Source organism: Bolinopsis microptera, chromosome 5 (assembly GCF_026151205.1).
Source record: "Bolinopsis microptera isolate Bmic1 chromosome 5, MBARI_Bmic_1.0, whole genome shotgun sequence".
Taxonomy (NCBI): domain Eukaryota; kingdom Metazoa; phylum Ctenophora; class Tentaculata; order Lobata; family Bolinopsidae; genus Bolinopsis; species Bolinopsis microptera.
The window spans coordinates 12,446,553-12,463,296 of record NC_087076.1 but is presented as its reverse complement, the minus strand read 5'-3'; the positions used below and the strand labels follow the sequence as shown (position 1 = coordinate 12,463,296).

The following is a 16,744-nucleotide window of genomic DNA, read 5'->3' as shown; positions in this document are numbered from 1 at the left end:
CAAACGTGATACTGCATTGCACAAGCCGGGAAAGCCGCGCGGTAATTCGGAGAAAAACACCAGATTGGAGCTCAGCCGTACCTTGCACCAACCTTCATCTTTCTATCAATTTTCCTGTCTACCTTTTTTACGTTATTTACGAATATCTTGGAAAAAGTTGCCGCGTCTTCTTATAGTACATGAATTTATCTTCAAGCGATGTTACAGCAAAGACTTGGATGACGTAGTGGTGTTATTTTATCGCTAAGGTGATTGATTTCCAGGGTGATGGATAACTACATATTTGTTCATCACATACAACTCATCTTTGTTATTGCAGGAGTTAATAGAAAAGTACGGGAAAGGAGAGCTAACGACGGAGCAAGCTGCCGCTAAAGTAGGATTAGCGCTCCCGACACTGCCTCCCCATCAAGATCCCAACTGAAGACAAGAAATGCTCCGCAGTGTTCAGAGACAGCCCGTATCGTGCGGTATCATGACGAAGAAACGGAGGCAGGCAGTACCAAGTGACGCAAACCCTCCTCTTTGAGGTACAGGGGGCCATTCTATCCCGGCTAAAAAACTAGACAACAATCTATAGGCTTATCTTTACCTCACATTTAGTGATATATTCTAATTGCGTTGTAGTCTATCCTGGAGTTTTACTGTCTGCTCTTTGCAAAGAGGCCCGTGCAATGGTCTAGACGATTATATTCCGTGTAACAAAATCTTGTCATTTCTAAAATCTTTTCTAATTACCTCAGAACAATACACGGTCTCTAGATCAAGAAATGGGACATACAAAATATCAGGGATATTCGAACCAAAATGTGTGAACATCAGAATACAAACAGCAAATTCCTACTTAAAAAGATTGCTCGATATACAAAACAAATGAAATCTGCATGAACAGATGAATGAAAGCACCCTACATGAATATAAATTCATCGCACGGACACTACATCGGGTTAGCTTAATAAATTTGCCTCCCACATAATTGAAATAAGTCGGCTATAACGTTATACATCAGCCAGGCAAACATAGTTACTCATGTTTCCTTAGCTGGCAGCAACATCACCATCCAAATAAATATACAAAAATAAATCGTTCTGACATACCATGTACTCGCTCATAACAACCGGAACTCGTATAAAATAATTATCTAAAAACACAGACTAATGGGATGACAAAAACAGGTTGATGACGTCATGATGATGACGTCAGAATCATGACGAAAACAGTCGTTGAATATTCAAAATATATCCTATTTTAGGCAACAATTAGTATAATGGTAATTTCTTAGAAATCTTAAGTTGCTATACAGTATACACGACAGGCAGTAGTTTAGCGCAATGAAAATGTTCGTAGCACGGTTAGTCTTTAGTTGAGATGCCTATACTGTTAGGTTTTAATGTTTTCTGTTCAGACGATGTCCTCTGGTAGCTCTGATCGGGAGGTCGGCATCATCTGGGTCCAGCTTGACAAGGCTAGTCATATGGTCGAGCTCCAGGTGACAATGACATGCCGTCTGTCACCTGAGATCGGGCTTCAGGTGCCGTCTGTTAGGTTGTGGAGAGGTTCTGCCACCTTATCGACCCTTATTTGAGTATTTGGAAGGTCTTAATAAGGGCCGTGTAGCCCATTTACTAATAATAAGGCCGTTTAGACAGTAGGTGTTAAATAGGCTCTATCAAAGTTGCTAAATATATTGCTATAGTTTGAATCTAATTCTATGTGTAAATGGAAATAATTACATTAATTATATAATTATTAATAGATTATGTTTCAAAATGACTGTTTACTCCACTTACTCGGTTCATCTGAATTTGTAACTTCAGCGAATCAAGTAAAAGTGCAGCATCTAATGACACCTTTTCAAAAAAAGGCCCGTTCAGAGAAAGGGGCTGGCCAAATTTAAGTCCACTCAAACTAGGGCCGATAAGGTATTCCCAGTCTAAGTTCGTTAGGGTCTGAAGTGAATGTCTTGCAGCTCCATCGGAGGCTCGGTGGTAGGGCTGCGGGATACCATGGTGTCCAGTCTGTGAACTAGAGTTTCGTCTGTGTCCATCTCCACTTCACCACTCTAAAAGTTGGATCATTTCAGACTTGTGCTTTGAACTTGAAGAAGGGGTCACGTGAAGGCATAATGTCGTCACGTGTCAAGAAAGAATTGTAACACTTACGAAACTGAGTTACTCATAAAAGTTAGATACTGCATGCTTTGTCCGGTCCCAAGAGAAGGAGAGTTTATATGAGCAAGGTACATGATACAAAGATAGTTAAAGAGAGAGTCTGTAAAGAATTGAATGAAGAATTGTCGCAAATCTGTCAATAATATCCCCGAGAATTAACAACACTCGTCTCAACCCTTGTTGTAAGGGATAACCATGTCATGGCTGCTATCTCCGTGCTCACCACTCCACTTATCTCCTATCTCATTTATGTGTTGCACGATCTGAAAACTCACATTATCATTATCTTCGTCCTGATCAACTATCTCATCCAGCTCTTCCTCTTCGTCCTCATCTGCTTCTTGTTCGTGGGAACTGGATGTTCCCCCGGAGCCCCAGAATATCAGCTTGAACTTCTTAAGCTTGGTTGGTTGCATCCTGAAATTTTCCTTCTGTAACTAGAACGTACATGGTGTCTTAAATGTTAGATTTCATCAAACTGTACTTTATTTTGGCTTGTATTTGGTTTTAATTCAAGACTTGATCGTAAACATGTTCCATGATAAAAACTTACGAGGTAATCGGTATAAATTCCCAGTCCTATTCATCTATGTTTAGTACTCACTGAGTATGTTTATGGTTTGGGTTTCCATTCGCATTGATGATCTGTAATTGCCACCATCCATAGGGTTCTTCGTCCCAAAAATTAACAGTCATAAAGCCCCAATTCTTAAAGCCAGACCTGTTATTGTAGAACCTGTAGAGTGTCGGGTTGTCTAAAGGATTATACCATGCTGTCTCCGTTTGTTAAATTTCAAATCAAAATCTAATAAAGAAAATTCATTCTGATCAACGAAGTGCTACGTACCTGGAACTGGATTCTGCGTTGTCTTCAGGCCTCATGCTGAGAAGTTTGCTGGTTGTTCCACTTGGAGAAACTAACTTTAGCAAGAGGTCCCCCCTGGTGGGCGTACTTATCGTCAGGAACAGTTGCACGTGCTCGAGCTTGCTCAGGTGGTCCTTACCAAATCTGCCAGTCGACTTGTCCATGCAGTCTTCGGGGTGGATGGTTGTCCTCATGTTGAGTATCCGTAGCGGTGGTACCACCCTGGGGACGATAGTTGGAGAACTGTCAACGTTTTAAAATTTGTCAACCCTAGTTCCATGCGTGGACAAGGTTGAACGTAGGATGAGATTTATGCTTACTTTGTGTGGTTGACTTTGAGGGCCATGCACTTTCGCTGCTGGGGAACTGTCGTCCAGTTTCGCGCCATGTTTACCATCTTTGTTGCGTCTGAAGCAAAGTGGGCCCAGTTAGTCAATAATTTAACCTCATATTTTCACAGTTTGACTGCTTCGCGCATATCAAAGTTCCAATCAAACGTGCTAGTCTAAATTTTATGATTTGAAATTACCAAGAACTCCGAAGCCGAGTTTAGGATGAAACTCGTGACCGGCTCCGTTCCGAGTCCATTGACTGTCCCTGTCATTGGAGACCCTGCTGGCTGTCCGCACTATCAAGTGTTGCATATCCCTCCACGTCAGTTCGGGACTGCAGGTTATATGGATTAAACCCCTCATTCTAAAGCTCGGAAATATTCACAAATTTTGACCGATATTAATCCTCAAATTGTGGTTAAGATTGGGTACCCTTGTCTTACGATGAAATATCCAGTAAGTTTAATCGTAAAACAACACTTCTAAGGCTAAATATCTCACTTAGCCTGAAGAACTAGAGCGAGCACGCCCACTGCTAGTGGTGCTGCAGCGGAGGTGCCTGTGTGTTCATCAGTGCAAGTATTGTGGACATCTGTCGTCAGGATCTTATCCTCATTTCCAAACCCGGACGAGTAAGCGGAGGCGAGGGTGCAGGCACAGGACTCACTGTACCAAGGCGAGAGCCCGCTCGATGAGATGGCACTAATGGCGATGGTGTAGATACTCGACACGTAACCGTCTAGGTTGCAGTCGTCGTTTGCTTTCCCGCCGTTGCCGCTCGCCCAAACGAAGATGGAACCTTTGCCGTGTCTTCCCTGAGAGTTTTTACTTAGCAGTCCTTTGATGATACTTTTCAACAAGTTAAATATAGCTCCCTTATTCGGAGAATTATTCTCACTAACTTGGCAAAAACGACTTATCACTATAAAGTTAGTAACACAAATTCTACATTATCTCATTTCAATTTGAGTATTAAAAAAAGTACCTTTCTTGCACCTTCCTTAAGAGCAGTCTTGGTGCAACTTCCTGGACCGTCCACAGTTTTCCCATCATCGTCTGGCCCCCAAGACATGCTGTAGATATCAATGTAGTTTCGTTTAAAGCCGATGGAATCACACTCTACCTCGTCGGATATTCTACCATCCAGCATCCTAATACCTGAATTGTTACAATATGGTTTCTAAAGGAGCAGATATAGATGGACTGCTTTTTACATATTTTAGCGCATTTGTAACATCTGAACATACAGATCTGCATAGTTTGTTAGTAAAAATGAAGCCGTTAACATAAACGGCATTCTTCATCATTATTATAAAATTGTTGCAGCTGAAACGTACCTCCTATGTTTGCTTCGAAAGCGGCCCCCACCCCACATTTAGTGTTGTTAGCCGAGGCTGCAACTTGTCCTGCACACCTTGTTCCGTGCCTGTACATGAGATAACTAATAGCTATTAGTCTCCAAGTGAAAGTGAAAGTGAAAGTGAAAGTGTTGGAGGCTTCCATCACACATATTAGTCATAGTTTAGCATGGCTACCCTCGTTGCCGACAAAACATTTCGTTAGAATAAATAAACTGCTGGGTGTTTAAACCTATATAACATTTAATTTATCCCATTCAACCGGAAAAACGTCTCTTTTAATGAGTTGTATGTGCTTTATAAATGGAAAACGCGGCTCTATTTATATTCAATTGTCCCAGTTTAAAAGTAGTTACCTCTTTATTTAACAATAAAGTATGCAGCTTTAGTTAAATATTAGCAGGCTTAACAAGTTAGTGTGTATTGCTCGACTAAATGGAGAATCTTCCATCATTCCAGACACATATTTTTAAAACACTGCTCCACAGGCAATCTGGTTGTTATTTAAAGTAACACTATTCTTATATGCATTCTATTATGCACGCGCCACGCGGATTTTGTTTTTACGAAAAACCATGGCAAGCACATGCTATTTTTACTTTAAAAGCTATCGGATATAAATTGCTCAAGTTGAGGTAACGCAGAATAAATGGTGCTTTGAAAGGCTAAGTTGGCGGTTAGATTGGTATTAAAGTCCCAGAGGTATTTTTGAATGGTCATTCAATCGGAGCATCTTAAACTTTTAAGATGCTCCGATTTATTCTTAAAGTTTAACCACAATCTACTACCGTACGTGGTTAATGAGATGCTTTTAAAGGTGCCCTTATCTGCTAATTTAAAAAATTGCAAAGTAAATGCACAGTGCTTATCACTATTGCTGCCCATTTAAAGTGACCCATAAATGAAGATTGAATATACCCTTTGACTTTCAAAATCTTGGCATTAAAAGTCTCTTCAGTAGGCATCATTTGGTTCCAGTAATTGGGGACCAGAGTCCTGATGATACTACATCAAAGAATTTAACATTAACAGCTTAACAATCATTCAGGGTCAAACACTTTGACCTTACTTACTTTAGAATGAATCGGATTCCTCGATGCGTTACGTTGATGGTTAAGGATAGTGTTAAAAATAGGAATGATAAACGTGAAAAGATTTCTACCACTTACATATTCTCTGAGTCGTCAGTCATTCTAGGGGAAGGATCCAAATCGTTATCGTTGAAATCATAGCTGGCATCTGCGTCCCAGTTATCCTTCAGGTCATCGTGCGTTCTTTCTACACCTGTGGTTTAAATGGACAGTCAGCAACATGCCACAAGTTTATTGTTTAAGTAATTTACTGATATATATATATAATTAAAAAAATGGTAGGGTAATAACGTATAACACTAAACAATTACAGTAGATATGGGCCCTTGCATGACGTCATGCTCTCTATAGGCTAAAGAATCTCTGCTTTAGTTGAATTATCTAGATACTTATTTATTTACTTTATTTATCATTTTAAAATTATAATTTTGTAGGTATTTAAAAAAGCTGATGTTCCAGAAATCTGAACAGACTTTAAGTTACTGTCAAATGTTCCATAGTAAATGTTACTGTTTTTGTAACCTACCCACCGTCATCTAGAATTGTAACTTTAACTCCTCTTCCAGTAATCCCTTGTTTCCACGCTCCCTCAATGTTCATGTCAAGCCTCAGATTGTTACGCTGAAATAAAACCAAAGAATTGTAAGAAAATCTCAGGAATAACTAGATATTGACAGCTAGTTTTTATGACCATAATTTGTCCTTCCGCCACAACATTTATTAGTTGATAATTTGGCTCTGTGTTCGGTAACAAGTTTAATCTGTCCTGAACGTCCGGTGATGTCTTTACCGTAACGACAGGAAATCAGGCCTGGCCGCAAGATAGTTCTGTTAGTGTAAACTGGTTATCAGAGAGAGGGTATAATAATACAGCTAGCCTAGTTGTAATCCCCTTACTAGTTGTAATTCCCTTACGCCGTACCACTACGAATGAGCTCGGTTTTGGTGATACGATAAAGCATGTTACCGGCTTTGGTCAAATCTAATCATGTTTTTTATGGTAGGTCTCTGTCCTAGGACCGTGCTAAGCGATATCCTATCTCCAATGAGATGGAAAATTGAATGTTTGCACCCTGTCACGGCTATGGGATTACCTGCGCTGTAAATGTAGCTAGTATTATGACGTCACTAGTATTATGACGTCACTAGTATTATGACGTCACTAGTATTATGACGTCACTAGTATTATGACGTCACTAGTATTATGACGTCACTATGATGACGTCACTAGTTTTATGACGTCACTATGATGACGTCATCATGATGACGTCACTAGTATTATGACGTCACTAGTATTATGACGTCACCATGATGACGTCGCTTATTATAGGATGAAAAGATAATTTATAATCCTTAAAAAGGGAAGATCAATTCATCTAAGTTCAAACGGCTCGCGTTCTAGAATAATCCTGGATGAGCACCTATTATTTCCATCCCCTTTTGGTACATTTAAGGAATATATCTGTTCAGCTGGTCGTGTAGTTCTAACAGTTACTGTGGCTGAAATTATAAGACACCCTGGAATAAGTGCGACAAGAGACTATTTTATTTAGCTTGATTCTGAACCTATAACCCGATAACCGTATTAATTTGTATAGTATGTCACCGCGAGGATTCTCGACAACATGGCAATTAAAGGGGTCAACACTAATGGCACTAATAACTAAGGTTTTAAAGGTTCTCTGTCCAGGTTCTCTGTCCAGAAGGTCAAGAGGTAGACCTCGGAAAAACTATTTGTCATGTGTCCGGGAGGATGCAGCAAAAAAGGAGTTACTATGTGGTGCAGGCCACTCCAACGACTAGGAGGAGACCTTTTCAAGTACAAGTAAGTAAGTAAGTACTGTCCAGAAAGAAAGAACCTACTTACATAATACCACTGCTTATTATACTCCGGATCGTTAAAATCACAGCACTCGTCAGGATTGAACGCTCCTCTCGTGTGTCTACTGGACCCTCCTCCCGGTCTTCTCGAGTCAGGATGGTATATTCCTCTTACTTTTCTGCTCAGGTTCTGCCTGTTAACCTCGGCAAATACCACATTTTTTTCGTGGAAAATCTGATTTGTTATGTCATGAATCATTTCATCTCTACTTCTGTAGGGAAGAGATGTATCCCTTCTCCGTCTACTTCTATAGTCGTCAGACTTCGTTTCGAGGAGGAATATGTGTCGTAGACCACCTCTCTGAAACATGATCAAATTCTAAGATGGGGTCTTTTAGATGGTCTTTAAAAGTTGTCCAAAAGTTAACTTTCTCCTCCTTTAAGTTTACTAGGACAGTTAATTAAATTCTGACTATTTAAAAATATGGACATTTTGTCAAAACATATTGATGATGATCTAAACGGCAAAATTAGAACAGTAATCGAACTGCCGGCTCTATTTAAAGTTTAGACGAATAATTTTAAATGATAGACGAGAAACAAAAATATGATCAGCGTATAAAATGTAGAATTTACTTACATTTCCTCTATTAACTAGGTTATATTTATTGGCGATTTTGTTAGCAGCCCTGTGGCCGCCGTGTTTTAGGTCAATGAGCCAACCCATCGACCATACAGTAGATACAAATACATTTAATAACAGCAATATCGACAATTCTAGCCTATTCATAACCTGTAAGAGCAATATATGTTAGTAATTACCGGAATACTAAATTTAAGTTTAAGTTTAACTACAACTTTTATAATGGAATGCAAGAAGAGAATAAATACGATCGGCTGGTTTTGGAATGCAATAGTAAAGTATTGCCAGATCCAAGTTCAATTTGTAACGGAGTTTTGTGTTAACAGGAAACAATGTAACAGAGTCGATATATTTTAATGTTGCCATGGGGTGGCACAGGCAAGTCCCCATACATCGTGGTCCGTTAGTTTCATTGCGTCCTAATATAAGAACAAAATTAACACAGCTAGCTAGAAAATGAAGGTGATATACTACTAAACGGCTGGCAAAAGTCCAAATAGCGAGGTGAGCAGTGCAAGGGTTGAGGCAGGGGAAGATAGAACACGCAAAGGACTGCAGTATCTTGAAGTAGACAGGGTATCGAGCCGTTCTATGCTTTGGGTGGGCACTGTCACACCGACCCACCTATTATTGAACTTCGTCCCGATTTTATGTACAAGTCACTGTAAGGCGCACATCGTTCCAACAAGAGGGGAGATCATTGATTGCCGGACTGGTAGTCAAACTGTACAAGTGTGGGGTTCTTGGCCTGCTGTTAATAGGGAAGCAGTTAAGGATCCGGTAACTTCATGTTGAATTCACAAAAGTGCGGGTGAGCTATAGTTGATCCGGTAACTTCATGTTGAATTCACACAAGTGCGGGGGAGCTATAGTTGGTAAGGATCCGGTAACTTCATGTTGAATTCACAAAAGTGCGGGGGAGCTATAGTTGGTAAGGATCCGGTAACTTCATGTTGAATTCACAAAAGTGCGGGGGAGCTATAGTTGGTAAGAATCATGTAACTTCATGTTGAATTCACACAAGTGCGGGGGAAGTGCGGAAGTGGAAGGGTATAAGGTGGTGCATTAATTTCAATTTAAAGGTCTCTTCTGGAGAAGTTTGATAACAGAAATATGTCTTCTGTGAATGGGAGAGTTTGGCTGGGTTCAGACGAGAATCAGCTGTTTTAACTATGGAAATCTTGCTTTAGAACTGACGGCTTGATCAACATCATTTGCAGATTTCCATGAAACGAAAGACTGGCACACTTTGACTGTGAATTATTACAAAATCAAAATGATCAAAAAGGAAGTGAAAAGATAGTCCACATTGATACTATCCTGGCAATGTTGTGATGTACACGACCAATTAGATGCGGGTAGGTTACATTGGAGAAGAGTCAACACCGTTTCTGCAGAATTGAGGAATACCAGACAATAGACGACACGAACAATTCGAATTCAAAATCCTTGGATATTTGCGGCTGTGTAGCACGGAGCCCAAGATCGGAGATGTGATTGTAAAGCGTACCGGGCCGGTCACGAAATAATTGTCTATTCTAGAAAATTTCGCCATTTTTATAGATAAAGCCCGCAGCTTCACACCTGTTTTGCCGAGTAGCACAGGAGATCAATTCATTATTCAGCTCATGTGACGTCACGGCACCTCTTATCCGGAGAGTGGGGTGAGTATTTGGTGAGTTATATCACCAAAATAACGTGTCACTTCCGACAGTTGGTAAGGATCGCTCACCCTTTACCCCCTGCTTCCCTCACTGGGAGTTCCTGGTTTCATGAAGCCATGTTTGTTCTCGTTTGTTGATGTCAGTGGAGATAAACCGGCACATGATTGTCAAGCAGGCATCTCTGCAAGTGGCTCAAGCTCTCTCTTCCTCAGTACCATGGCAATTAACGTTATTTATTAAACTTTCACCACAACTTGACAACTTCCCCCTTAGTCCGTCTAAATTTAGATCACATGGAAGTTAAATTTAGCCCTCAGAACGCGTGCTAATAGGAACGAATAATCCACAATAGTTAAAACGATAAAGCAAGGAGTCACGTCCGTCACGGAGTCCGACAATAAACGAACAAAGCAATAGAGCGCGTAAAATATACTTCCAAACTCGCTTCACAATTAAACACCATCAATACAATCTTTACCATATATAGAAACGATACGTGCCACCATATTTAGATTAAGCACAGGACAACTCGTGACATGCTTTGAACAATCGCCAGTCTACTCGGATTAACTGCAGTCCCTGCTTCATATCTTCATCCTTCTAGAAGCTCTGGTTTTATTTTTACTATTACAGACACGAAAGTTAAACCAGACTGCATGATAGCTACGTCAAGCTTTTAGAAGTGCACATTTTTCTTAACTTAACGGAATTGTCTCCTATGCAGTCAGCATTTAGCTTAAGTCAGCCTTTCACACAGTCATATTATTGGTGCTTTGAGTTGTACGTAGGATCATGTCTAGTACTATGGCTGCATCTATGGCCAAAATGAATAACTTGAATAGCCTGAATAATCGCCTCTATATCTCTTATCTTTATGCGAAATGTTCGAGTACTCGGCGTGTTAAAATGTAATAAATTAATTTTTCTCTCAGACTGGAAATCGTGAGGTTAACGTCGTGAAACTCACTGATTAATAATTGGATTTTTCGAATGAAAAGAAGAAAAGAACTCAGATCGCACTTTTTTTCTAGTGAGGTGTCACTAGAATTGCCAGCACACATCCCCAGGTGTCACATGCCTAAACAAAAAGGTCCTGCTCCGAAGAATAAGGGGGAAAGGCCCACAAAACTACGGATTCTGCATCATACGCAGTCCAGGACAAAAGCGAGCTACATGATCGATCGGACATTGTACGGCTGAAAATAAAAGGTGCAGAGAAAACCACGACAGTATGCATTTCTGATACATTACCACTCCTAACGTACACATTCGTGCACAGTGCACACTAGCGACATCAATTTTAACACCAAAAGTACGGTTTTGTGGTTAATATATATAAATATAGCACAAGACTACAAAACTGACGCAAACACTATTATATATGCTGCCCCTCGCTGGGGTATCTTCTACATCTAATTAGATTTTTGTTTGTCTTCTGAAGACCCAAACCTACTGATAGCGGGATATTTCAGCGTTTGCCGGAATTTGATTGCCTAATGACGTGTCACGTGACATAACTTTAGGAAGTAGATTTGAGGAGGTTGTTGTCGCTGCAGGGTCTAGGTTACAGACTATAAGTCAGTAAAAAGTAAAAGGAAGTTATGCAAAAGAGCTAAGAAATACCGGGGATTAGAGTAGAGTTTTTCAGAAATAGTATAGTATAGCATAGTAGTATGTTTAAAGTACACTACAATGTAGATGTACTGAAGAAGATTCTAGTTGATTTCTTGGCAGGACCCCTCCTCATTTAACCCTGAATCACGGTCTTCCGATCATTCGGCTGAGTCAACCGAGGATACATTACACAAATGTGTAACTTCGGATAGATCCAACGGATCCTTAGCTATCTCCCTAGATTAGATGACACTGGCATTCGAACCCTGGACCTTCTGCGCAAAAGGCGGAAGCTCTAACCACTCAGCCACCTAGCCCCTGGCGAAATGTTGCAGATATGACGTCATCACAGATATGTCGTCATCAAATCTGGATTAGAATAATGAGCCTTGATTGTTGATACTTTGATGCTGACGTCATCAACATATTTCGTACCGCAAATTACGAATATCAAATAGAGTCAGTTGACTTAGAAAGAAATAGGTATATCATATCTTCATATATAAAAGCGAGCCTTTAATTTTCTTTAACTTTAGAATAAGGAACACAACCTTGGCGCTACAAAATAAAAAAAAGGTTCTATCTCAACGAGAATGATTGAAAACATGTGTCGTCGGATCAAGAATATTTCGCACTTGCGAGGATAAAGTACAAATGATTAAGCTCTTATTTTCCTTAAAAAATAAGAATTCTTCTGAGTTTGTAAATACGCCGTATTTGAAAGCTTTGACATTAGTAACAGCGTACTAACTATATTTAATTGACGTCAAAGTTATAATTAAATATAATTATATATAATTAAAAAAAGTGGATATAGAAGATTGCACAAGTATGAAGGATACCTCGTTCCTTAGCATGATTGATGGCGAGGCTACATAAGTCATGACATTGACGTTGATATTTTATATTGTTCATTCATATCATTCAATGCTATTGTCCGTAATTACTATTGTTGATTACGGTTATTCAATTCGATTTATCAATTATCATCGGTAACCTTTATCAATTTACTTAATGGTAATACTTTCACTTTTTTAATTGAAAGAGGAACAACCACTTTCTGTTGACTCGTTCCTGGCAAAATTTGGTGTTCGGCGAAAGAAATCTGGGACGATCATCTTACAAAATCGTACGATTATGATTGATAATTTACCGAGATATTGTTACCCTGGAGATATTGTTACCCTGGAGATATTGTTACCCTGGAGTTATTGTTACCCTGGAGTTATTGTTACCCTGGAGTTATTGTTACCCTGGAGTTATTGTTACCCTGGAGATATTGTTACCCTGGAGATATTGTTACCCTGGAGATATTGTTACCCTGGAGATATTGTTACCCTGGAGATATTGTTACCCTGGAGTTATTGTTACCCTGGAGTTATTGTTACCCTGGAGATATTGTTACCCTGGAGTTATTGTTACCCTGGAGATATTGTTACCCTGGAGATATTGTTACCCTGGAGAAATTGTTACCCTGGAGTTATTGTTACCCTGGAGATATTGTTACCCTGGAGATATTGTTACCCTGGAGATATTGTTACCCTGGAGATATTGTTACCCTGGAGATATTGTTACCCTGGAGATATTGTTACCCTGGAGTTATTGTTACCCTGGAGAAATTGTTACCCTGGAGATATTGTTACCCTGAAGATATTGTTACCCTGGAGATATTGTTACCCTGGAGATATTGTTACCCTGGAGATATTGTTACCCTGGAGATATTGTTACCCTGGAGTTATTGTTACCCTGGAGAAATTGTTACCCTGGAGATATTGTTACCCTGAAGATATTGTTACCCTGGAGATATTGTTACCCTGGAGATATTGTTACCCTGGAGATATTGTTACCCTGGAGATATTGTTACCCTGGAGATATTGTTACCCTGGAGATATTGTTACCCTGGAGATATTGTTACCCTGGAGATATTGTTACCCTGGAGATATTGTTACCCTGGAGATATTGTTACCCTGGAGATATTGTTACCCTGGAGATATTGTTACCCTGGAGATATTGTTACCCTGGAGATATTGTTACCCTGGAGATATTGTTACCCTGAAGATATTGTTACCCTGGAGATATTGTTACCCTGGAGATATTGTTACCCTGAAGATATTGTTACCCTGGAGATATTGTTACCCTGGAGATATTGTTACCCTGGAGATATTGTTACCCTGGAGATATTGTTACCCTGGAGATATTGTTACCCTGGAGTTATTGTTACCCTGGAGATATTGTTACCCTGGAGATATTGTTACCCTGGAGATATTGTTACCCTGGAGATATTGTTACCCTGGAGATATTGTTACCCTGGAGATATTGTTACCCTGGAGATATTGTTACCCTGGAGATATTGTTACCCTGGAGATATTGTTACCCTGGAGTTATTGTTACCCTGGAGAAATTGTTACCCTGGAGATATTGTTACCCTGAAGATATTGTTACCCTGGAGATATTGTTACCCTGGAGATATTGTTACCCTGGAGATATTGTTACCCTGGAGATATTGTTACCCTGGAGTTATTGTTACCCTGGAGAAATTGTTACCCTGGAGATATTGTTACCCTGGAGATATTGTTACCCTGGAGATATTGTTACCCTGGAGATATTGTTACCCTGGAGATATTGTTACCCTGGAGATATTGTTACCCTGGAGATATTGTTACCCTGGAGATATTGTTACCCTGGAGATATTGTTACCCTGGAGATATTGTTACCCTGGAGATATTGTTACCCTGGAGATATTGTTACCCTGGAGATATTGTTACCCTGGAGATATTGTTACCCTGGAGATATTGTTACCCTGGAGATATTGTTACCCTGGAGATATTGTTACCCTGGAGATATTGTTACCCTGGAGATATTGTTACCCTGGAGATATTGTTACCCTGGAGATATTGTTACCCTGGAGATATTGTTACCCTGGAGATATTGTTACCCTGGAGATATTGTTACCCTGGAGATATTGTTACCCTGGAGATATTGTTACCCTGGAGATATTGTTACCCTGGAGATATTGTTACCCTGGAGATATTGTTACCCTGATATTGTTCCTGAAGATATTGTTACCCTGGAGTTATTGTTACCCTGGAGATATTGTTACCCTGGAGATATTGTTACTCTGGAGATATTGTTACCCTGGAGTTTCAAGACCCGGGTGAGGGGTTGGCATACTTTGTTAAAATAATCGACTCATTAAGCCCCTTTTGCCTTCATGGAAATGTTCAACAGCTAACTAATCTGCATAATATTGCATTAAAAGTAATCATCTTATCTCACAGCTAATCAGACAGAGAGTCTGCAAGTCCAAGAAACGGGCGACGAATAAGGGAAGTTGAATGTCAAAGTAACGATTCCTTACAATAACGATCCTGGTGTATCATTGCCGCACAGTTTGCACGTATTCTGTTGACCGTAGTACAGTCTGTCACATTGTTGCACGGACTGGATCAGACAAAACCGCTTTGTTATCACCCGAATCTGTAGACCCATCTTGGAACGCTCAGTTGCAATATTTCTAGATCCTAATTCAGTTAGGAGTTGATACCTCGCATAATTATGTAATAAGAGGAGCAAGGTTCCTGCGTGTTCTACTAATTAACAGGTATCAATCAGTATACTATATAGTATATATATATATATATATATACAGTACAGGGGACACACCAGCACTGCATTAAGCGTATCAACAACAACAAAAATGTTATGCTTATTCTATAGAACAGCACTTTGGAAAGTATGTTTGAACACGACAGAGCAGTGAGAAAGTAAGAACAACAGTGTGCTGAAGACATATCAGGGAGCTGGGTTTTTGAAAGACATATCAGGAGGGGTTATAGAAAGTGTTGAGCACTAATAGGGCTCCAGCCCTCATTATCCTTCTCATTGATCTCAGCTCACATCCGGATTCCGGTGTCTACCCGACACACCTTCCCCTGATTGCTCCTACATGTGATCTTATTAGTTTTTGAGGCTATTTGTTGGTGTCACACAGCACCAGCCGCGGGATCAGGGTGGCACTGTGGAGTTACTGGCAGTTTATAAGCTGATCAGGATTGAGGAGAGACAGGATGCAACAATTGGATACAGCGGCGGCTCTCAACACCAGGCACTGAATCTAGGGACCCGGGACACTGGACAGGGAGCTCCGTGATCGGTTTTCCGGCTTCACAGTTCCGACCGTAGACTTTTTGTCGTTATACTCTGCAAAAGCCACCAACAATAGGATGGAGCCTGGTTTTAAAAGGAGAGTTTTTCAGTTTTTTGGAAATTTTGCAGATCATTTAAAAATTAACAACATTGTGACTTAATTTTCTGCAAACATAATATAACCCACCGCTCCTACCAGCTTTTAAAAATCTTAATTTGACGGATGCTATTGTGTTTAAAATCGACCTCCGTTTTCACGGTGAAAATATCTTTGAGTAAACATTTGAACTTTAAGGTGCGTCGTTGGTGCACCATTAATAACATTATAAATCTATGAAATACAATTGTTACTACCCGATTAATACTGCTCGAAAGGATGGACTACGTTGGTTACACTTATAATATATACCTAGCTTTTTGGCCGTAAAAAAACGAATGGAAACTCAAAATTGAGGTCCGTTCCTGTGCTGAACTGTATCTTCGAGTATCAGTACCCTAATTGTTAAATATCTAAAGTAAATGTCAAACTAAATTTCGGGACTATAAAATGAAATATTGAGCTCACCTATGACCATCTAGCGATGAAGCTGAAAAGGAGCAAAACTGTTCACGGTGGAACAAAAAGTTGTTCACTAATAGTAATGTCCCTTTGGGTGAATAAAGGAACCATGTAAATTGGGCAGTATCCAAGTAGCCCGACAGGTGTTCCCGAACAGGTGTGTTAGGGTTAAGGTTAATCCTAACCGTGCCCCTTATCGTACCACTATCTAACCGTACCTTTATCCGTACCCTTATCCGTACCCCTAACCATAACCATAACCATAACCATAACCATAACCATAACCATAACCATAACCATAACCATAACCATAACCATAACCATAACCATAACCATAACCATAACCATAACCATAACCATAACCATAACCATAACCATAACCCTGTCCGAAAACACCTGTTCGGGAACACCTGTCGGGCTACTTGGATACTGCCGTGAACTGTTACCGATGAGAAATAGGCTGCATAACGAGCAGTGACA

At 40.0% G+C, this 16,744-nt stretch overlaps 2 protein-coding genes across 5 annotated transcripts in view; one reads left to right on the top strand and one right to left on the bottom strand.

Moving 5' to 3' along the window:
• The window catches only part of LOC134815972 (uncharacterized), a 64,210-nt gene that overhangs the window by 22,172 nt on the left and 25,294 nt on the right, over positions 1 to 16,744 (top strand). The gene's annotated exons all lie outside the window — the stretch shown is intronic.
• Positions 761 to 9,548, bottom strand: LOC134815971 (furin-like protease kpc-1). Of its 2 annotated transcripts, none has more exons than XM_063824608.1 (13): positions 8,279 to 9,548; positions 7,685 to 7,999; positions 6,348 to 6,438; positions 5,896 to 6,010; positions 4,706 to 4,794; positions 4,354 to 4,526; positions 3,870 to 4,183; positions 3,566 to 3,702; positions 3,357 to 3,444; positions 3,019 to 3,279; positions 2,776 to 2,907; positions 2,447 to 2,588; positions 761 to 2,062 (listed from the first exon to the last, which is right to left on the bottom strand). In XM_063824608.1, exons 1-13 carry the CDS (start codon positions 8,426 to 8,428, stop codon positions 1,943 to 1,945), a joined length of 2,127 nt encoding a protein of 708 aa, XP_063680678.1. In that variant the 5' UTR covers positions 8,429 to 9,548; the 3' UTR covers positions 761 to 1,942. The 2 variants fall into 2 exon arrangements, with proteins under 2 accessions (XP_063680678.1, XP_063680679.1); XM_063824609.1 differs by having other exon boundaries at positions 3,019 to 3,258.